At 36.4% G+C, this 23,325-nt stretch overlaps 1 protein-coding gene across 1 annotated transcript in view; it reads left to right on the top strand.

The window, feature by feature from the left end:
* Positions 1-22,995, top strand: part of Scp2 (Sarcoplasmic calcium-binding protein 2) — a 93,081-nt gene extending 70,086 nt beyond the window's left edge. Inside the window, exons 5-6 of the mRNA XM_067773403.1 lie at positions 19,776-19,988; positions 21,955-22,995. Coding sequence (XP_067629504.1) covers positions 19,776-19,988; positions 21,955-22,065 — 324 coding nt within the window. The 3' untranslated portion in view covers positions 22,066-22,995. The remainder of the gene's footprint in view (positions 1-19,775; positions 19,989-21,954) is intronic.
* The last annotated feature ends 330 nt before the right edge of the window (positions 22,996-23,325 follow it).

The raw sequence follows: 23,325 nt of genomic DNA, 5'->3' as shown, positions 1-23,325 counted from the left end.
CATCTGCCGCCAGCGATCTCTCCCGTAGTCACATATTCACAGGTAATATATTTTCCTGTATATTTCTTATTCACCCAATAAAACATATTTTTATAACGAGATATTCTCGTCTGCTCTTTATTTTTTCCAAATACAATCCGCTCGCTGAGATCGACCCCGGTGCGCCCACCTACCTTCAGGAGCAAACGCACCCCGGCCGAACAAATCAAATGAACCTTTCAAATCAAGTTTAACGTTTTTCAAATCAAATGAAGTTGTTTTCTACCAAACAAAATTTTTTAAGTGAAATAAACCTTTTTTTAAGTAAAATAAAACTTTATTTTAGGACAGATTAAACTTGTTCAATTTAAATTAAACTTTTCTCAAATTACATACATTTTTTTTCGAATCCAGTTCTATGTTACGAGACAACAAAAAGCTACTAAATAGTTGAGCGCTTTAAGCTTTTTCGTTTTCGGAAAATTGAATGTGCCCTGTGGAGTTTTTATTAATAAGTATATGGAGAGCTCACTGCTGAGAACGTCCATAGGCAAACTTCTTTTTAATGAATTGGTCATTGAGATATTCCTTGGATAGGATGTTCTTCAGTAATGATAATTATAGTTGATTGTCAATAGAGGAATTATAGGATAACCAAGACTCGATATCCACCTTGTTTACTACCTCCTGAGGGAGTCTTTGTAATACTACACCACATTTTTTTTCGTGGGTTGGGATGAGAAATGCCTAATGCACTATAATTTCCACCTGTATCCGTGGACTAAAAAGTCCATTTTGAACGTCTCCTACCCTTGAACCGCTTCCTAATTACTTCAGGACTGTGTTCCATTTTTCTCGTTTTTAAGAGCTTTATCTTATTTCGCTTGCAGCTTTGTTTTAGTGTAGTTTCTGCGAAGTTGCTGATTTGTTACAACTCTTCTGGGTACCTCAGCATGTTTGTTGTAATATAAGCAACCGTGTTTTGGCCGCCTCTTTGCTCCATTTGCGATTAGTTTCGTTGTCCATCTGCCTTGTTGTTCATTTTCACATCGTTCTTGTGTCTCTTTTAAGCTTTCGAAAGAGCCTCACTTGTCAAGTTCCGCCTTGTTTTTGTTTACTATCTCATCTTTTTTTCTTTGCCCAGTCCAGTACAAGAAAAACCTATGGCGATGCTGTTAAGGATAAACAAATTCAATGTAACTTCTGTTGCTCGAACTATTTTCCTTAACATTGCTTTATGAAAACCGCATCAGAGGGTGCCCCCTTTTCTTCAACCTTGGCCGGAAGCGAACGGCTGCTGAAGCTGGAGGTGTTCTTCGTATACGTTAAAGCTATCCGTATAAGTGTGGGTTATAAACCAAATTCAGACAAAAGCAGTAGCATAAAAGCAGCCAAACGATATGAAACTCGTTCCTTTCATTCACTCAATAAATTACCAAATTTTTTTTCTTTGTTTTCTCCAACGCTGTGGAGGCCCTTCCATTCCTCTTCTGCAAAATCTGTAAAGATAGTACAGCTCATCATTAAACTTCCTTTAAGATTTGCCATCGACAACACGGATTACAATAAATCTTTCGTTGAGCTTTGTGCAGATATTTCGTTGTAAGAAAAAGACTGTGCAATAAAATGAACCAAACAATGGAAAAATTTTATTTGATACAATTCCACTATTTCATAAATATTTCTCCAACAAATTCGCCGTTTTTTATTACTTTAACTTTCGTCAAGGCGGACCCATAAAGTTATAACTCTGCCTACCGTTGCACATGTAAATAAAATTTTTTTCAGAATTTATGAAGTTATCAATGTGCGTTATTTTTGTTTCAATGTTTATTCAAGTTTGTTAGTTCCGTTCATCTATGAGTTTGTTTTCACCACTTCACTGCCAATGTCGCATAAATATTTTCTATGTCACAAACCGAAAACTCAATGCTGCGTGAATTGCACATGCAAAGGCTTCGCACATCCAACAATGCAAATGCTACACAAATGCTGATTTACAAATTTACAAACGCAATCGTTTGAATAGGTATCAAATTTTTTTTTTTTGGGTTCTGTAAACATTTTGCAAGCTCGCTTTTTTATTGCATCCCAGTGAGCAGCTGGCTCGTCTTCCTTTGCGTAGCCTTTTAGAAAGTAGTATGTAGTTGATGCCTATGCTCGGGGGTATGTAAATTTGCGTTTATTCACTGTTGCAATCGTTGTTGCTGTGATTTTGTTGTTGCTCTAAGCACCTACTATAAAATCTAGTGAACAAATTGACAAGCGACAATAAATGGTCGACGTTATGCGCTCTCCGATTGTCGCATAGAAATTTATGAAAGCTACTTCGCGCCCCCATTCAACCGATTGAAAAAATCTGCATTGAATAAATTATACTTTGAATATTTTTACAATTCTCTAGTTAGTGAGCATCTGATAAATTGAATTTGTTTAAAAATAAGTAATTTCTGTACGCTGCCAAATGATGTTTTAAAAATTGTGCAAATGAAGTGGTGATTTTTCGCACTAAATGTGACCTTTTTAATGTATTTATTTTCCCCTGTAGTCCCAGCGGTTTGTCGTGGCGTATACGTAACTTGTTGCCATGTAATGACAAATTAAGGCCAGAAATTTGTAAGAAAGGTGTTACACTATGTAGTCGAGATATTTGAAATATTCGAACTTACGTTATGGAATATCACTCCCATCTGAGATAAAGTGATATTCCATTCAAGCGTCGATATATCCTTCTTATTCTTAATTCACATTTAATTTAAAACCATTTTTTATACCATTGACCGACCAATGGTGTCTCCCTATTCCTCTGGCTCTGCTTTTTGCCGATAACTTTGGCCATTTCGGAAAGATCCACGGTTTTTGCATTAAAAAATCTCGCAGATCGTTCAAAAAATTTTCAGGAGTAGCTCCTTGCGGAGGGAACTTTAAAGCTAAGAATAAAGTTTGATCTCACAACCTTAGGCATTTGCATGTGCCACACTTTCATTGCATACAATCAAAAATGTGTCTTTTTTTAACCGCAATTTTATAGATAACATTAAAAGAAATATCGTAATTTCGACTGCTGATTGAAATATCACCATATCACCATATCTTAGCTACCGTTCCGAAAAAGCTCTATCTTAGCATAAATTCTATTTATTTTGACGTGAGCCGCAGCGTTTATGAGAAAATAATTCTGAAATGGGGCGTTCAGCCGAGTTAGGGTGATTTTCCACTCAGGAGTCGATTTATAACAATGCCCTGCAATCAATAATTCATTGCTTCACTTAAAAAGTTTTGAACATTTATATTACTTATATTTGTAAATACACTCGGATCTATTTTGCCCGAACAACCCCGATTATGTGATTTCACCGCACAAAGTTGTCCATCTACAACGCCCGGTCCCCCAAAATCTTCATAGCATGCATCAGATGTACGACGCACAGCCCAAAATATTGATGTTGTTAAAGTAAGCCCTGCTTTCCCATAATGATCCGTACATGTGGTCGAATTCATTGTAGTCAAATAAGTAGATCGGAGTTTATTCATAGTCTTCCCAGATTCTGCAGATGTCCAACCCCATACACTAATTTGGATGTGCTTGATGGAGTTTCGCAAAATTGTATAGCTTTTACTGTACTTGTCGGGTTAAACAATCCACACAATTTCACCAAAGCTATATTTATATCCTTTGTTAGGGAATTAAAATCACATGGATAAAATATATGCTCCACATAGCGAGTTTGTCCAGCAGAGGTTATATCACGTAAATCCGTTACACCAGCTGAAACAGTCAACCACCTTCTCCATGGTGACCAATGCACCAACGCAGCGCTTAATGCCGCTATAGTGTATAGATACTAAATAAGGGCTATTCTCTATACTCCAAGAATAGCCATTTACAATGCGAAATGCCGAACTCGTATAAGTAAAAACGCAGCTAAATATGACAAAGAAGAGCGCGAAGTAATTCATTTTTTTTTAACTATTATACTTTTTAAGTATAAAATACACCGAGATCTATTTTGTGGGCGCTATTTATACATAATTGGGTGGTGTAAATAAAAAATAAGCAAAATAAAATAGATTTCTGTAATTCGAACAACAAAAATACGGTCGCCGTGGTGGGATGGTAGCATGCTCCGCCTACTACAACGAAGATCCAGAGTTCACGCCTCGGGCAAAGCAACATCAAACATCAAAACTTTAGAAACAAGTTTTTTTCAATTAGAAGAAAATTTTTCTAACCGGGTTGCCCCTCGGCAGTGTTTGGCAAGCACTCCTAGTGTATTTCTGCCATGAAAGGCTCTCAGTGAAAACTCATCTGCCTCGCAGATGCCATTCAGAGTCAGCCTAAAACAAGTGGGTCCCGTCCCCCCAATTTGCAGGAAAAATTAAAAGGAGCACGTCAATTTGGAAGAGAAGCTCGGTCTTATCGCGCCTTTCATTTATTTATTATTTGTTTATACAAAACAAACTATTTTTTTACTCAACCTATTATAGCTTGAGTAAATTTTTGGTTTTAATTGCCTAATTAAATTGCAATACTGTTAATGATGAGAAATGCAAAATATTTATACAGCCTTTTAAAATGACATTACTATAGAAATTTGTTATTATTTTAGCTTTATATTTTTATGAAAACAAGAAAGCGTAAACTTAGTTTTATTTGTTTCCAAACTGCTATTATGTTCGCACGTACTTAAACTTGCATAAAAGGAAATACGAGCAGCAGACTGAGCTAATATTAGTAGCGTTCCATTGAGTCATCGAGCTCTGAATCACGATCAGATCTAGTTCGAACGGTCAGGATGCTGAGAGTTGGCAGAACGGAACTATTATAATATTTGGTGATGCTACCGGTTTGCTTCATTCTAAAAATACCGATTTACTGCCTTTACCGAATTTTCTATTTAGCCGTCATTTGTAATTATCTTGCGAGCATCTGAAAAATGTAGGAAATGTAGAATTTTCTATCCAGACAGATGCAAATAGAATGGTCTGAACAAATGTGGGTTCCATTTTGTTCCTGAATGAAATTTCCTAGCCAGGCAACTTCAATTCAAATCTAAAAAACTATACATTCCTTTTCAGCACGTACATAGATAGAATTTTCTATCCAGCCAAAGTAAAGAGTAACCTAAGCAACACTGAGGTCGCCCCAGACAGCATCTATTAGTCTAAGAGCACGTGACTACCAGAATATCGTCATTTTGTAAATTTTTGAAATTTCGCTAGTGCATACTTCCAACTGAAGCAGGATCGTTGGTCTAATAAAAAACTTGAGTCATAGTGGCTTTAACAGATATGGCGCAAAAATGGTGCAGAAAAATAGATCTTTCTTTCGTCATTTTATAAAGACTGATTTTCATATATGGTCTTCGTCACGATATAAGAAGCCACTAGCCTCATTGCCAGACACTTTCCATAGTGGCTTTGTCCAGCCAGACACTTTTTATAATGCAAAACTCTACTTTTTCATAAAGCTAAGTACCTTTTCATAAGCTGAAAATTTTTTACGGCAAACAAAATTTCAAAATTTAATTTTGGTTAGGTTTTTTTGACCAATGTATTTTAGATGCAAAATAAAAACTTTATTTCATCTTTCTACCCGACGTTTCGCTAGTCTCTCTAGCTTCTTCAGGGGGATATCTGTTTATTTAGGAAAAAAAAAATTTTATTCTATAAATAAATTGACCGGAAAAAGTCATTATAAATTTCAAAAGTTTTTTTTAAGATTTTGTATTCGAATTTCAGTATAAAATTGCTTCGATGTTCTTGGAAGTTTAGATGGATTAAAAGTGTCTGGCTACTCAAAGCCACTATGGAAAGTGTCTGGCAATGAGGCTAGTGGCTCCTTATATCGTGACGAAGACCATATATGAAAATCAGTCTTTATAAAATGACGAAAGAAAGATCTATTTTTCTGCACCATTTTTGCGCCATATCTGTTAAAGCCACTATGACTCAAGTTTTATTTTAGACCAACGATCCTGCTTCAGTTGGAAGTATGCACTGAGAAAATTTCAACTTTTATAAAATGCTCTATATTGGGAAATGTATAGAATAATCCAGCTAAACCATTTATAGAATAAAGTCGGCAATGCCAGGAAATTAGCAAACATACTGGTTTCTATACTGGAGGCAGCCCAGTTTAAGTAAAATTTTATTTAATGCTACGCAGATTCGCAATTTTAAAAAAATTACAAAAATAACCACACTACATTTTTTGATTGAAAATCTACTGCTGGGTATATTATAATTGGCTTCATCCGAACTTAGACTTTTTTACTTATCTCATTTAGCATGTTTATAGTTAAACTGCTATGCACTTAAGGATCCATATAATATGACTTTTCGTAACTATTACCGCTACTTGAGCATTCATGCCTGTCAATATAAAAATTTCAGAAGATTTTTAAAATATGTTATGCGAATTTTAAATGATAAAGAGAAAAATGGTTAGCATCTGCAGCTGACATCTTAAATAAATTAATAGAAAAACTGCATGAGCCACGACTTTTAATATTGCATTTGTGCTCAACTTATGAGTGCTCAATTTACCATGACTATATAAATAAATTGGAAATTGTTGACTGTCGGGGACAACATTTCGACTGTAGAATTTGCATTGAAAAATGCCTACCTATATTAAAAGAAATAAATGTGCATACCTTCAAAGTCCAAATAGTCATAACTCAATATGCAGATTGGAGGTAAAATGAAGAGAAAAAAGTTTTATTTTGATATATGCATCAGGCAAAAGCAACCAAAGCAAGCAATGTTCAACGATTTTGCGTGTAGGAAATATACTTCACGTATAATTGAATTGTTTTTTTTTTTATACCAAGCTGTACGTGTATACAGAGTATTGCATTGATAAGAGTGGATCGAGATATATGAAAGGCCGACAATAAGGGTATTTATATTGAGAGTGAAAAAACCCGAGACTTAGAAACAAGTCCATTTAACGCGGCTTACCATTTTTTTTTTATTCAAACCACGATACAACGCTTCGTACTAACAAGCAAAAACTCTTGGTTTTTTTTTCATAGGAACAGGATATACCAAATCATTCACTTCAAATCATAACATTCAGAAGCATACATGCATCCCGTGCATATCAGCTATCATAGAGAAATTTGGACAAATTTCAGAATCACCTCGAAATTATTGTAGCGCATTTCTTGAAATCTCGATAATTCTATATCCTCTGTTACCGTTCGAATCGTCAACTCAAATATTCAGGATAGCATTGACTATTGCTTAGCTTGCGCTGCTTTAACACTCTAAGTGGCCTCGTTCGTCTATGTCTGCCAGGGTGTGGACTTTTCGTGAACAGCCTTCTCGGATAGTTTCTTCTTTATTTCTTATTTCTGTTCCTCTTATTCACTGTTGTCCTCAGCGTATATGCGGGTATATGTGTGAGGACTAACATCTACGTTTTTAGCTGTTGTTTACTCACGAGCGTAATAACGTCTGAGCTCTTACGTGCTCTTTATTGGTGTATATATATCTGGGGTGGCTTTCCGTAATTCGATAGTTGACACTCGTTGATTCGTTACTTCAAGTCGATATTGAACGCTCGATGATGCCATTTTATTTCCCGTATCCTGGTATTCGGCCACCGTGGTGTGATGGTAGCGTGCTCCGCCTACCACACCGTATGCCCTGGGTTCACACCTCGGGCAAAACAACATCAAAATTTTAGAAATAAGGTTTTTCAATTAGAAGAAACTTTTTTCTAAGCGAGGTCGTCTCTCGGCAGTGTTTGGCAAGCGCTCCAGGTGTATTTCTGCCATGAAAAGCTGTTAGTAAAAACTAATCTGCCTTGCAGATGCCGTTCGGAGTGGCATAAAACATTTTGGTCCCGTCCGGCCAATTTGTAGGGAAAATCAAGAGTAGCACAACGCAAATTGGAAGAGAAGCTCGGCCTTAGATCTCTTCGGAGGTTATCGCGCCTTACATTTATTTTTTATTTTGTCTTGGAATGGTCTCTTTCGTTAGCAGATTTCAAAGAGTGCTTAGAAAGCTTTTTGGAACTACCAAAATATTTTCTTCTATAAATAGTGTTTGTTTCTTAATCTCTGAAGAAAAAACCATTGCCTAAATAATCACCAAAGCATAAAATTATAACTTTCAAAAAGGCAATTCGACACCTAATTTGGTATCGAACAGTTTGTATCGAACGTTCGATACGACGCGCGACAATTTGTGTTACGGAAAGCGAAAACGATTATTTTATACTCGTTCTTGATCGATATCGAATTACGGAAAGCCGCCCCTGCCTCTCATACGCACTTTTGCCCTCTATGCATATATGTGCATATGGCGTATTCATGTCCGCTGTTTATTGCTGTGCATATGTATGTGTGGCTGTTTTCTCTTTCATCTGTTTATCTTGCTATTGTTGTTGTCCAGCATTTATTACTAATGGCATAGGTATCACATTGGACATCTTCAGGATTATTTCAAGACTATTGCAGAACCGTTACAAGATCACCTCGGGATTATTTTCGAAATCATTCCGAGACTATTTCAGAACCGATTTGAAAAAATGTCAGGGCAACTTAGGGTAACATTTCGGGACAACATCTGGATCATTTTGGGAAACCATTTTAGGACCCCTACAGGTTCAGAGCGTGATTATTCCCATAAAATAAGATTTTGGCTGAGCCATATTCATCCGTCAGTTAACACGATAACTGGAACAGAAATCGAGATATCTATACCAAATTTGCTACAAAAGACAGATGAGTACTCAAAACGGGAAAAATTGGACGATAACCACGACCACTTTTCCTAAATCGAAAATTTCGAAATATGGAAAAAATTCGATAATTTATCACCAAAGATAGTTAAAGTGACGAAACTGAGAAAATTTACAAAAAACAATACTCTAACTAAGATACTGATATTCCACCGCTGTAGTGGCTTGGTGGAGCAAAGTCCGAGGAATAAACAATTTTGTCAATGGCTGTGGTCCCTCCACTTTTTTGATCAAGCTATCTATAAAATGTGCCAGAAATAGAACCAAATGGAATAGTCCATGTGAAATTCGGTAAGAACATTGTGTTTATGACTGTTACTGTGCTGTGAAAATTTGCAAAATCTGGCCCTTTTCTTATATCCAACCAATCGTCTGCACTTCCAACCGTCCGTTAACACGATAAAGAAATTGAGATATGCTTATCAAATTAGGTTGATTGGCTTCTCACAATCCTGTATAGATTGGTATTGTAAATAAGCAAAATCGGATGTTAATAATAAGTGGAAAAATAGGATAGGGCGTTAACAAATACGGGTAAGGTGGTGAATTTTGGTTTGGTTTTTGGTATTGTGTTCAGCAGTGTCAATTAAATTTTAATTTTGCTATTTACGATTATTTAATATACAGTTTTATGAATTTTGTTACTAAAGATATGCGAACTAATCTAAAAAAAAAAAATTTTTTTTTAATTCGAAAATTCGAAGAAATTTTAAGAAAACTTCGAATTTTTTTTACAGTTTTTTGAGTATGCAGTTTGTAGCACAATCAATGTTGGTCCAACAAAATAGAAGCTGTAGGTCTCTTAAAGTTTGCTCCGATATTTGACAATTTTTTTTACCAAAGAATTTATTTTTTTCTTTCAAGTAAAAAATAAAGCTATGCACCATTCAAGTGTAAGAAAGTTTAAAAAAAACTTGGAAAAAAATTGTTAAAAGTCAATACGAATTTTGAATAAAATTTTCTGTTCTAAAAGTTCGAAAATTTGGTTACTAAATACTAAATTTTTTCTAAAGATTATATAGATTGGCTTGCACAGTTGCAGATACAAAATTCACAGAAGATTTTTTTAAATTATCGAAAATAAAAAAAGGAATTTAGTTGCAGAAGTTTGATTATTTGTATGAATTAAATATATGAAAACATTTATTTGAAGCAATTTTTAATGTATCTAATAATTTGGGAAAAATTCAAACAACGTGACATCAGGTACAGACGTGACATCAGGACGGACAAGGCGACAGCTGTTTCGATTATACCTTGTAAATCTCTTCAAAGCCTTTTCTCCCGGGAGTGGCATTTGAACTCGCACTCCTACGATGGTTGAAGTGTTACAAACGCATTCAGCCACGTCATGCCTTAGTTGTTGTAAACTTTATCCCAATTGCCTTCCTTGCATATTTTATTCTTTTTCACAGCACATACTTTGTGTTTCATGTGTTAAAGTTACGCTTGTTTTTGTGGCGGTTTCAAAGAAACTGGTATTTTTGATTTTGTTCTATTTATAGAACTATAAAGAACTAACCAATGCTGTCCATTTGTATGAATTAAGCAGGGGTTGCCGTTATTTCATTAAATGTATGATTCAAATCACACTATTTTTATAGTCGCTACTGTATAAACCTGAGCAAAGCCGGTTTAGCTTCAAGACCTTTGTTTTTGTTTCTAAGTCTGACGACAGACTGCTCGCTATAAGCTTTGCTAGGCGAGAAGCAATTTTTATTTTCATATATAGTTTACAAGCTTGAGCCATTTCTGGCACTGTGACAGCTTTTAAAATTTTCCATAAGAAATCATTATCGTAGCTTTCTATCTTTTTATTATAGTTTCTGGCTCCCACTCTGTCGTCAGCCTAATGTTTAGAAAATGTTTAATGAATTTATGGTATGTAAGATTGGCATACATTTCGAACTTAGATTTATAATGATAAGAGCTGAAATGTCTATAACAAAAGTAGGCACAAATTAATCGTGGGTAAGACTAGTACGTGGTGGCCACCGTGGTGTGGCATTAGCGTGCCTACCTACTAACCTACTGAAGGTCTAGAAACTAGAAAAAAAGTTTCCATAAGCGGTGTCGCCCCTGGCAGGGATTTGGCAAATACTCCGAGTATATTTTTGCAATGAAACGCTTTTCAAAATGTATCTGCCTTGCAAATGCCCTTCGGAATCGCTGTAAAACCTATAGGTCCCGTCCCGCCAGTTTGTAAGATAAATGAAAAGGAGCACAAGGAAAATTGGGAGAGAAGATCGGCCTCAAATATCTTCGGAGGTTATCGCGCCAAGTATTATTTGTTAAGGCCAGTACGTATGTATGCGAGAGCACACAGCTGGGTATATAATATTCATATTGGCCGATCTTATACCTCCTTACTTCTTATCTTGTTATCCTTCTTATATTTTATAGTTATGTGCTGCGCTTTATTGTTGGCAATGATTTCTGTTGGCAAAGCACCAACAATTAACGATGTCATGTCGCATCATACTCGTAAAAACACAACATGCCAAATTTGTACTTATATATGACCAATGGTTTTTCCTTTTGCATAAATAAAAAATTAAGTATGTATGCATGTGTTTGTAAGGTCATCATGGTACTACATCTATTTTACTACTGACGATTATACAGTAGTTATTATTGTGCATAAATCTCTGCAAATTGTTGTGTCAACACAGCATTTTTTCCACCTTTACTTTTTTTTTCCAAAATGTAATCAACATGAAAACGCCATGGAAGGTGTTTGAGGTGCAATGTTGATTTTTGTTGGATGAAAGTAAAATTAAATTTTTCCGTCATGGTCAAATGATAAATAAAATGAACAGCAATCAGTGCATGTAAATTTTTGAGGGTGGTTGTTGTGCTAAGGTGACGGTCAAATTATGTATAACAACTTGTCCTGCAGCACTCCACTGCAATCTATGTTGCAACCAGTCAACCAACCAACCAGCAATGCTTTAGTCTGGTAGTTATGGTGTTGATTGCGTTGCTCGCAGCGGTGGCTGTAGTTTAGTATTGGCGCAGATATGCACTTCATTGTTGCATTGCTTGTTTTTTGGCATGAGAAAGCCAAAGGCATATCAAAGGGCATACCTTCAAGTATGTTGCGCCTGAAAATATACCTTACTTTCAGCATGCATACATTTATGTTTATCTAAGCTACTGTTTGTGTGTGTGTGTGTTGCTTTAGTAGCATTTAGTTATGCTGTTATTATTACTGCTGTGTTACTATCGCAACTTATTCAGTCACCCGTATTTTAAGTGAGCACACAAAGTGGTCAGCTACCTTGATGTTTACCTTGTCTCTTGACTTACGGTTTAACAAAGTCATCTCGTTTAATGTAAGAATGCATGTGAATTGAGCATGTGCCATGTAGGAAATACTGCCTTTTGAAATGAACACGCCACAATGCATTCAGTAGCTTATTTTTGAAATATCTGCAAAGAGTATTTTGAAATAGAGATTTCGGCTTCAGCGGTAACCAGAGCTTCGACGCGTTCTAGCTTCTCAGGTTCGATATCTAAATGGCATGAAACACCTTGTTTTTTTTTCTAAAAGAAGCAAGTAGCCCCTTGTGTAAAGGAAAACTTAATTATTTCATTAAGCAACATTGTGATTCGATTAAGTTTATATGTGAAATCCGTATAAGCCACTTAAATTAATGAAGTTCACGGTTTTATTATGTTTTGAAATGAAACTTTCGGGTCTGCTAATTTCTGTTAGCCCTACAGGGTATAAATAAAATATATCACGCCTACCTACATTGCTGCAATTTTACGGCTTTTGATGATAAAATATTGTCGCTTTGTTTAATGTCAGGATGCACTTGATAACTTTGTTGATTCCGTACGAGTCAGCGTTTTTTATGCACTTACAAACAAGTAGACTTACATAAATAAAACGTTGAGTACATAGCTAATGCGGTGCATTCCAGTTGGCATTGGATTGACTGCCTTTATGGAGCTTTTATTGCTGTTATTGTTACTTTAACAACAAAAACACTCCAAACGAAGGTTGTAGCCTTTTGCCGTATATAAATTCGGTGCACTTTGTTATGAGCAACTTTAAATCCTAATCCGACTATATAATTTATATATTTCAATATATTATATGCATTGCGAACGATTTGATTTTCTACTTCTGATCATTTAGGACGTCTCATTTTGCTGATCTCTTTTCCAAAAATATGTATGGAATTAACATTGCCAGTTAATGCTAATGAAAAGTACTAGATTGATAGTGAAAGGTCAAAGACGGGATCTATGTAAATCATCCATTGAGTTGTCTGTTAGTATTTTCGTAACATGATGTTAGTGAATTTTTATAACGTGTTTAAGTCATAACGTAGCTTCAAATCGTCCCACTCAATCCAAAGTATGAATCCGAGTAGTTAGACAAAAAATAAACCTTAAATCTCAATTCGAAGTAAAATTTTTAAATTTTTTTTAAAAAACCTCATCAGTACTATCTGTAATGGTTAGGAGAAGGTTTTTTCTGATTCTAGTGGTCTTTACACGGTACGAAAAGTGCTCTGGGCCACATCGAAGTCCCTTTGGTAATACTCTAAAAATTTTGTATCCTTATTATACTCAGCTGAGCAGAGCTAACAGAGTATTTTAATTTTGCTCGCATATTGGTAATCCGTAACGGCATAAAATAATCGAGATAGATATAGACTTCTATATATCAAAATGATCTGGGCGAAAAAATAAATTTATTTAGCCATGTCCGTCCGTCCGTTCATCCGTAAACACGATAACTTGAGTAAATTTCGAGATATCTTAATGAAATTTGGTACGCAAGTTCCTGGGCACTCATCACTCACTCAGATCGCTATTTAAAATGAACGAAATCGGATTATAACCACGCCCACTTTTTCGATATCGAAAATTTCGAAAAACCGAAAAAGTGCGATAATTCATTACCAATTACGGATAAAGCGATGAAACTTGTTAGGTGGGTTGACCTTATGACGCAGAATAGAAATTGAAATTTTGCAAAGGCATAGCTTATATGCCGGCAACTGTTTTCTGTAAAAATGGACGAAATCGGTTGAAGTCACGCTCAGTTTTTATACACAGTCGACCGTCTGTCCTTCCTCTTGGCCGTTAACACGATAACTTGAGCAAAAATCGATATATCTTTACTAAATTTAGTTCACGCACTTATCTGTATCTGTACTCACTTTGTCTTGGTATTAAAAATTGGCGAAATCCGACTATGACCACGGCCACTTTTTTGATATCGAAAATTTCCAAAAATGAAAAAAAATGCCATAATTCTATACCAAATACGTAAAAAGGGAGGAAACATGGTGATTGGATTGGTTTTGCAGGGCGAAATCAAAAGCCCTTGGAGTCATGGCAGGAATACTGTTCGTAGTATTACATATATAAATATATAAATAAATTAAAATGTTCTGGGTCACCCTGGTCCACATTTTGGTCGATATCTCAAAAACGACATCACATATACTACTAAGAGCCACTCCGTTTTAAAACCCTCATTCCACCTATCGAACTGTGGCCCACTCCCTTCTAAAATACTCTTTAGTACGTTCCATTTGATACCCGTGTCATAAAAACATATTCCAGGGTTACCCTACATGGTGATTTTCCCTTAGTTTGTCTCCAAAGCTCTCAGCTGAGTATGTAATGTTCGGTTACACCCGACCTTAGCATTCCTTACTTGTTTTTTATTGAAATTCCTGCACACTGCAATCTATGCACCATCTGCAGATGTTTCTCCTTTTACATATATCATTGTCATTGGATTGTCCGTGCTGAAATATTTTTAAAAAAATTTTTTAATATATCGATTTATGAATAATATGAATCACCATTTTTTAACAAAATATATTGCATTTTCATTGGGCTCTCACTATGTCCATAGTTTGTATCCATCCTACAATCACCAGGTAGTAACTTAGAAAGCCAATTTCCTCATTTATTAACAATTTTTTTCTGGTTCTAATACTTAATTGTCTCTCAACCATTTAAATGGTTATGGCCGTCCAACAAAGCGCGCCAGTCGCGTCTTCTCTCTGCCAACTGGCGCCAATTGCTCACACCAAGGGAGTTTAAATCGTTTTCCACCTGGTCCTTCCAGCGCAGTGGGGGCCGCCCTCTTCCTATGCTTCCATAGGCGGGTTCTAATACTCTTAAGTTATAAGTTGATATCTCCTAAGACTGTGCATTTGTTCGCAAATGAGTTTTAATGCCTAGTATTATCATTTCGTAATTTAAAATAACAGTTTGTTGGAAGTAGCGTAAGTCGATTTTTTATGTATCAAGATGCGGAAATTTTTTTTAAAAAGGTCGTAGTTTCAAAGTTTTGTTACCAAGGGTCTCCGTCAAAAATTATTATGCGATCTTTACACGCCAACATATCCGTACCAGAGAACTGCAAAAATCAAAATTTTCCTGATTAAATCAAACACTAAAACTTGCATTCACATTCAATCTTGCTAATAAACTCATAATTAAATAAAATCATAACTGAAAAAACTTATAATTGAATACAGTCAGCATCTGTCTTTACTAGACTTCGTTAGCATGATTGCGATGGAATGACCGAACAGGTTTTGCGTACGATTGAATTGATCAAACGAAGGCAAGCGGAGAATAAAATAAAAGCACGGGAATTAGTATCGCTTAGTTTGGCAAACAAATAGAATCGTAAGCAATGTTTATATGTATGTTTGTTTATATGTAGCTTGCCGCCGTGACGTAAGCGCAGAAGAATCATGCAAATATTCAGACGCATGGAGTTTTCATTTTTTCCTTCTCATTCCGATGAATGAAAACGCTGTTGAGGCAAACGAGCAAACGCCTGAATTGATTATATTCACGCATGCAATAAGTTGGTTGATTTTAAATCAATATCGATTGTTCGTTTAAGCAAGTTGGATCATTGAACACGATCATGTTGCCCAATATAATCGAAAGTTGTTGTGTTCGATTTTTGCTGTTCTCTGATCCGTACCACCTGAAAAGATGGGTACCGGTGCGTGTACGCTACATTTTTTTTATATACATGTAATAAAATTCTAACAAGTCGAGCGCTTCCTTCAGAATTTCTGCTGCTTTCTTCACGGCTATAAATTCTGCTTGAAAGACGCTGGAGTAATCTGGCGGACTGTAGGGCTTACCTATTTCTGGATCGACGCAGTAAACATACCCGACCCCTTCCCTTAATTTGGAACCATCCGTATACACATGTATAGTGTTTTTTGACATTTCTGCACCCCGGCACCAACCCCCCGGCTTAGTTGTGACCCCAAGATCTCCTTCGAAGCTCAGGCATGGGACCATATATTCCGTTTTCCCAATATTAGATGACGCTATATTACTATAGCTATAAGGTATGCACTCAAGCTTCCCTGAGGCCTTAAGCTTTGTTGCAGATGCTAACGCAATGTTTTTGGCCGTTAGGTCTGCAGGCGGGATGTGTAGAATGGCGTGCAATGCTGCTGTCGGGGTAGTTTTTAGTGCTCCCGTTATGCTAATCATTGATACTCTGCATACCCCAAATTAATAAGGAGAGCTATTTGAAATTCTTGCTGTAGCAAGAAGTCGTGCTTGATTGACCGCATGGTTACAAATTAAAAAGAAGATCCTAGCAGGCTAGGTAAATTGTGATTAACTCATATTTTTTATTTTTGAGAATAACGGCTTATATCTTGCTGGTGGCATTTCTGGATTAAACATATCTCTTAAGTTGTGAACTTAAATTGGATTTTATTACATATGTAATATCATGGCACAAAATCATAAATGTATACATATATATGTATATATATTACATGTCAGTATAAAAGTTCAAGGAAAACTAAAGAACCTGTATTTGGAAAGTTTATCAACAGTCCAACTTTTCAAGTGCATAAACAACTTATGGCTAATGTCCAGTTCATAATAATGATAATTGCCCTATTTCTCCATGCCTACTTTTTGGTCTTGTTAGTTATTTTGTTTATGTTTGTACAAACATATTTCTAATGCTGTTACTGGCATAAATACAAAAATATTATTGCATAAAGCTAACATTAAGGATGGAAGACTGAGAATCCCCTCCCTCCCCAACTCCAAGTTCCATGACGAGCTTAGGGTCGCCAGAGCCTCGTCTGTTAGTGAAACAGGATTCGCCGCGGATAGGTGAGGTCGACAATTGGGTTTGGAAAAGCTATATATTGCGCTGGCAACCTGAAGGGTTGCACTACACAGCCCCTTGAATCTGATATTTTAGTCGCCTCTTACGACAGGCATATCTACCGCGGGTATATTCTGACCCCCTAACCCGCTGGGGGTTATGGTTTCAAAGATAAGTATATAAATATTTGGTAATGACAATGAGGCTTCATATCTTCTTCTTACCCATCATGGTACATACATACATGCAAACATATGTGTTTAAAGTTTCAAATATATTATTTGCCATATTAAGTTGTGTTTTTGGGCTAAAACTGCTTAAATTTGTTGGCAAAATGTCTGCATTTGAATCCGTTCAAAATAATGACCACAACAATTTGCATGTTTGGTTGAATATGTATAATATTGGCTAACCAGCAAGGTGAGAGGGCATGAATTAGGTTGGCTGAAAGGGCGCTTTACTACTGACGTATGCATGTCTATACCCAGGCAACCATCGGAGTGTAAAAGATTGTGGGCTGCGTTTACTTTTTACATGCCGATGATTTGAAAAAGTTCTCAAAACTATTTAACCGATTTTAATAAAATTTGCATACCGAGTGCAGTTTGATTCAACTTGAAATACAAGATACCGTTCTGGTTCTTGGAAGTAGACCAAGGACCGATCAATTCGAACAAATTCTATTCATTGTTCGATTTGCCTGAAATTTGGTATAAAGCTAGCCCTTTGCCTATATTTACCTTTGCCTGTATTTACGAACCTTTTTTTCGGGAAATGCAGCATGGACCGACTAGGACTGAGACCGGGACTAAACTGGGACTTGGACTTGAAATGGGACTGGGAGCAAGGGATGGAGAAGAGTAAGAAGAACTAGGCAAAAAAGAAAAGATGGAAGGAGAAAGAGTTAGAGTTAGACGAAGATAGAGAGATAGGTATAGATGGTGCGGAAAAGAAGTGAAGGAAAAGACGGATAGTAACACAGAGACGCAGAAAATTAGAAAGGCAGAGGATGAGTGAATAAAATGATAAGGCAAAGGGTAGAGAATGGAATGGAGAGTAAGAGGTAAAAACTGCTTAAAAGTTATGCAGATAGATCAAAACTAGAGCAGAAGAACGTCTGGCAGGTCTGCAAGTAGTTAATAAAATTGCATGTAACTACCACCGTGGTGTGATGGTAGCGTGCTCCGCCTACCACACCGTATGCCCTGGGTTCGCACCCCGGGCAAACCAACATCAAAATTTTAGAAATAAGGTTTTTCAATTAGAAGAAAATTTTTCTAAGCGGGGTCGCCCCTCGGCAGTGTTTGGCAAGCGCTCCGGGTGCATTTCTGCCATGAAAAGCTCTCAGTGAAAACTCATCTGCCTTGCAAATGCCGTTCGGAGTCGGCATGAAATATGTAGGTCCCGTCCGGCCTATTTGTAGGGAAAATCAAGAGGAGCACGACGCAAATTGGAAGAGAAGCTCGGCCTTAGATCTCTTCGGAGGTTATCGCGCCTTACATTTATTTTATATGAAATGGTTACAACTTCAAATTTCAAGGGATTAAAAAGTCAACGATATGGACATTATGACCAACCTGCCTCTCCGAAATGGTCATATGCTCAACTTTGTTCTTCTACGTATAAAATGCTGTTGCACAACAGTTACATTCTCTTATTTTCGCTATATCCTTGTTCAGTAGAAATATAACATAATTTATTTATATTAATTTAAATTTTCGGATACGACGATCAATTTCCTATAATGTGGTCGCATTCTAGTGAAGGTTAGGTTAGGTTAGAAAAAAGAGGTCAAGCGCGAGAATTTCTAACACTTCCACTTGGAGACATTTTTGTTCATTTTGAGTGGGTGACGACATATTCGTCCAACCAGATAACCTTCTAAGGGTCCTCAAAGAACCACTTCCTTTCTTTGGTGAACTTAAGTAGCAGTTAAAGATTCACCTTCCGCACCTCTTCCAGACAATCGAAAAACCATGCGCTTAGAGCAGTGAGTGGTTTTGTTTGCAGTCCGTGATCCTGATAGCATGTTTCCGAAAGAGCTTTTTAGTATGCACACCCGTTTGAGCATTGTTGCAATAGCGCAATGAGTTGTGGTGACACCCGTCAATATTCTCAATGCAGTGCTCAGCTTGTAAAGGAAGCTAGTTCTCTTTCTATTTGAAGCATGACCATACGGAGCTTGAGACCTCCCAATCATCCTGGTTGGTTGACTGCGAGCCCGTTGCCCTAGTCTCACATTTCTCGAATTGAGTAATGTAATATTATCGTGAAGTTGATATAAGGCAACAATTATTACATATTTCTTTGCTACCTTCTGAAAAAAATTACTAAAATAATAATCGAATAAACTGCTGGTAAACAAGTGAGTAATACGAGTTTTTTCTTTTCGGGCACAGTTCCTTCATAAGTCCTCTGCCTTTACTTTGTGGTATATTCCAGTTTGCATAATTTCTAAATTTAAGTTACTCATTTAGCTCATAAATTACTTGATGTTCGCGTTTAATGTTTGTCTACCAGAAATGTTACCGAAAAATAATAATAATAATGGCAATAGTTAAAACAAATGAAGGGTATGAGTATGTGTGAATTACCTGCACAAGTGTTTATGTTTTTGAAGTATAAATTTACTGGAAAGGGCAATAAAACATTTAGGAAATTCTCACACATGCAAAGTAATTTTAAACACTCATAAATTTTCAACAAACGACATTAACGTACTAACTGGGCCAAAGTGGCTGGCTTATGTTGCTTTAATGGTGATTAAGTGTTATGCATAGCATACCGTTAAACATACTTGAATATAAGGAAATCTACAGTTAGTTTAACTACTTAATATACTTTATGTTTCCGTATGATTACAAAATAATACCAATTTAATTTTATTTTATTTCGCAGGTTTCGGTTGATGAATGGTGCAATATGTGGGACGCCTATGCCAAAGATCCCAGCAGCGTTATGGACTGGCAAATGAAATATATGAACTTTATGTTCGATCTAGAGGACGCCTCAAATGATGGTGGTATTGATGTGAATGAGTTTGCGTTAGTCTGCTCCAGTTATGGCTTAGAGAAGTCAGAGTGTGAGGAGGCATTCAAAAAAATGGCACAGGTAAGGATTGGGTTACAAAGTCCTATTAACAAATAACGGAATCACAGTAGGATAGATCAGAACTAGGTGAACAAGTTTAAAGTTAGGACACCGGTTGATATCTTGCCTGCCTCAAATCTAGAGTTTATGAACCTATTATATAATTTTAGTCTGCCTTTAAGCACATTTAAAAGTGGGTTCTGTGGATATCTACCTCTTCCGTGTATCGATCGATCTTGGATGAATCCTCCGAAAATTAGAGTAAGAAATTCCAAATACTTTCGCCTAGATCTAGCTAAAGCTGGACCGTCAAGCATTGAGTGACTGGATGTGTCTACCTCCAGGGTAAGTCTTCTAGGACATTGAGATGCACCGCACGGTCCCCCATTAGACTTCGGGCCTATCTCGCTTGCTTGCAAATTAAAGTGTCTCAGAACTAAGAATTCCTTTCAGCCCACGACGTGCTGTTGACTTGCATTCACCTGGGAAAATAGATCTACGTGATAATTGCCTGGGAAATTTCAATGACGCTGTTCGACTGAATGTTAAATTCTCCAGCCATAATATCTCTGGATTCCATCCTATCTAAAAGCCAGTAAATTGCGGTTCCCTCGCTTCATAACATAACATGAACATAACACTCCCCACCAACCTTCGCTTCCAACTATGCCCACCCACGAAATTGACAGCACGCACATGCGATAAGGTCGAAGAATCTAAGTGTACTGGAAATCAAAAAGTTCAGAACTCATGTTACGAAGACTGGTCAACATCCGCGCCAAAGCCGCCTTACCAGGAAGGTCGGCCGAATATAAATTCAGGATTACATTTATTGTCAGCATTTTGACATTGCAAAAAAGGACCCTATAGAGGAGTATATACTGAGTACCTAAGAAACCTCCTTAACTCTGTTTTTCACAGCGAGTTCTCAGGCAGCTTCTAATGCAATAAAGCTCCTAGATATTTAAGATTATCACAAAATACCAGCGTTGCTCCCCAAACCGGATAATGCCTGAAGCTGCGATTGTATACCTCCTCGTTACCATTTTAAGATTTCTCTAAAAAACAGCTTAATCAGTCAGCGCTCTTTCGATAGCCCTTAGAAAGGCTGATTTAGATAAATTACTCCAACCATTCTAGAAAGGCGCACAATAGTAACTTTTTTCTCGTTTTTTTCTTATAACCAAAAAGAGCCGTTTCTTTCTATCTCCCAATGAAATAGGCATATCATAGGATTCCTGTTATATAAGTCCTGTTATATAAGTCCCAATCAATCACAGGAATCATGTACCATAAATACGAATCAGTCATGAGTTCCTTGTTAAAAACAATTAATGTAATCATGGTCAGCGAGGGGCAGAAAATCCCCTAAGAACTGTCAATTTCAAGCCTCCTATCGCTGCACTGCTTCCAAACTTTTCACCATGTCTGAAGTATATAATGACAGCCACCACACCAGAAACCTAAATAAGAGAATTGGCTTGACTACCATATCGTACAGCCAATATAACACCCTTGGAGTACAAGGCAATCGAAACTTTCCTAGCTCTGCCCCCCACATTAAGCTTCCATGGCAGCTTGCACTTAAGAATAGTCGCAACGTACTTAACCCTGTCAAACAGAAGCTGTGGTACTTCACCAAAGAAGGTGGTATAAACTCAGGAATCTTGCATCCTCGCATAAACAAAATGAGGTTCGTTTCGCTAGAATTGACAGCTAATTCGCATGATTCCTGGTTACCTGGAGACGAAACCCATGTAATTTTGTAAAACGTCCTTTACTTCATTGGCATACGCCACTGCTTGGAAGCCTCCACTCTGAAGATCTTTAAGAAAGGCGTTCATTACCACGATCCGAAGCACAGAAGAAATAATACCCCCTCCAGCTGGCACCATATCATCTAAACATGAACTTAATAACACAGTTAACTGAAAATAAAATAAAATAACACAACACACTGAAATAATTTATTTATATTTCTTTTTAGGGTAACTCTGAAGTCACACGCGAGCAATTTGCCTCATTGTGGAAGGATTATTTTGCCGCTGAAGACGTGAATGCGCCAGGAAACTTCATCTTTGGCAAAACTGCATTTTAACGCTCCAGCACTTCTTTAGCTGGCTAATGAGGTTATGGTGAATGGTCAGCTGCTCCTAAATTTGCTTAACAAATCATAATTGCTGATGGCGGCAATACAGAGAAATTGAAGTGGGCATTCGGACGAAATGCAAAATTTCATTGTAAATTTTTAGAAAATAATGGTGTTAGAAATGATAAAATATTAATAATACAAAACACTTTTGAAAGAATGGTATTAAGTATTAATTGTGAGTAGCCAAATCTTGTGAAAATTCAATAAGTGGGATATTGAAATGTACTTTGACGTGCGTAATTACTTTTTCGACAATTAACTTGGATTAACATAAATAAATTGTACTTTATTATAATTAAATGTGGCACTGTAACACTTTATTTAAATTATACAAAAAATATATCTAAACTTTATCTTTGATTACTGAACAAATGTGCTCAATTACGTATATCTATACAAAATATATACCTACATATATAAACTAATAAAAATTAGACTAACTATATCGGTAACACATACATACAAACACTTATGAAGGGTATATGGCGTCGCATAAAATTATAGTCATATTCTCCCCAATCAAGCCTATGTATGTATGTATGTAAGGATATGTCGTACTATTACTTACGTACATTCCGCGTATTAAATGAATTATCTACAGATGAATGCAACTTAGACCCTTTTTGTATGAATGTAGATACATAACTGTTAATGGACTATTTCTCAGTGGTTAATGTTAAAGTAGCAATAAAGAAATATTTAAAATAAATTTATTAGTTAAATGGTAATAAAATTAAATGTTTTCAATATAAAAATAATAAGCGAGAGGAATTATGTATTAAATAAATTAGTTTGAGATAAAAAAATTGTTTATTATATATTTGTGTGTGTAGCTAAATGAATTTAAAATAAAATTACTTAAAATTATTAAAATAATTTGAAAGTTATGCTAATACTTTCTTAGTCAGTAGGCGTCTAATACGTTATCCACACGGAGCCGCTCATGCCTAGTCCACTATCACATTCGCAGTGTTGTTCCGCAAAGAGTAGTTGCGAGTACATACTCGAGTACTTTGTTCATATACGAGTACTTTTCGTACTCGAATACGTCGCACAAGCAAAGAGGATAAATATAACAAGTAAGGAAGATTAAGTTCGGGTGTAACCGAAGATTACATACTCAGTTGAGAGCTATGGTGACAACATAAGGGAAAATAACCATGTAGGAAAATGAACCTAGGGAAACCCTGGAATGTGTTTGTATGA

The sequence above is a fragment of the Eurosta solidaginis genome, chromosome 1 (genome assembly GCF_040869045.1).
Source record: "Eurosta solidaginis isolate ZX-2024a chromosome 1, ASM4086904v1, whole genome shotgun sequence".
In the NCBI taxonomy this organism is placed as follows: Eukaryota; Metazoa; Arthropoda; class Insecta; order Diptera; family Tephritidae; genus Eurosta; species Eurosta solidaginis.
This window is presented reverse-complemented; position numbering and strand designations above follow the sequence as displayed.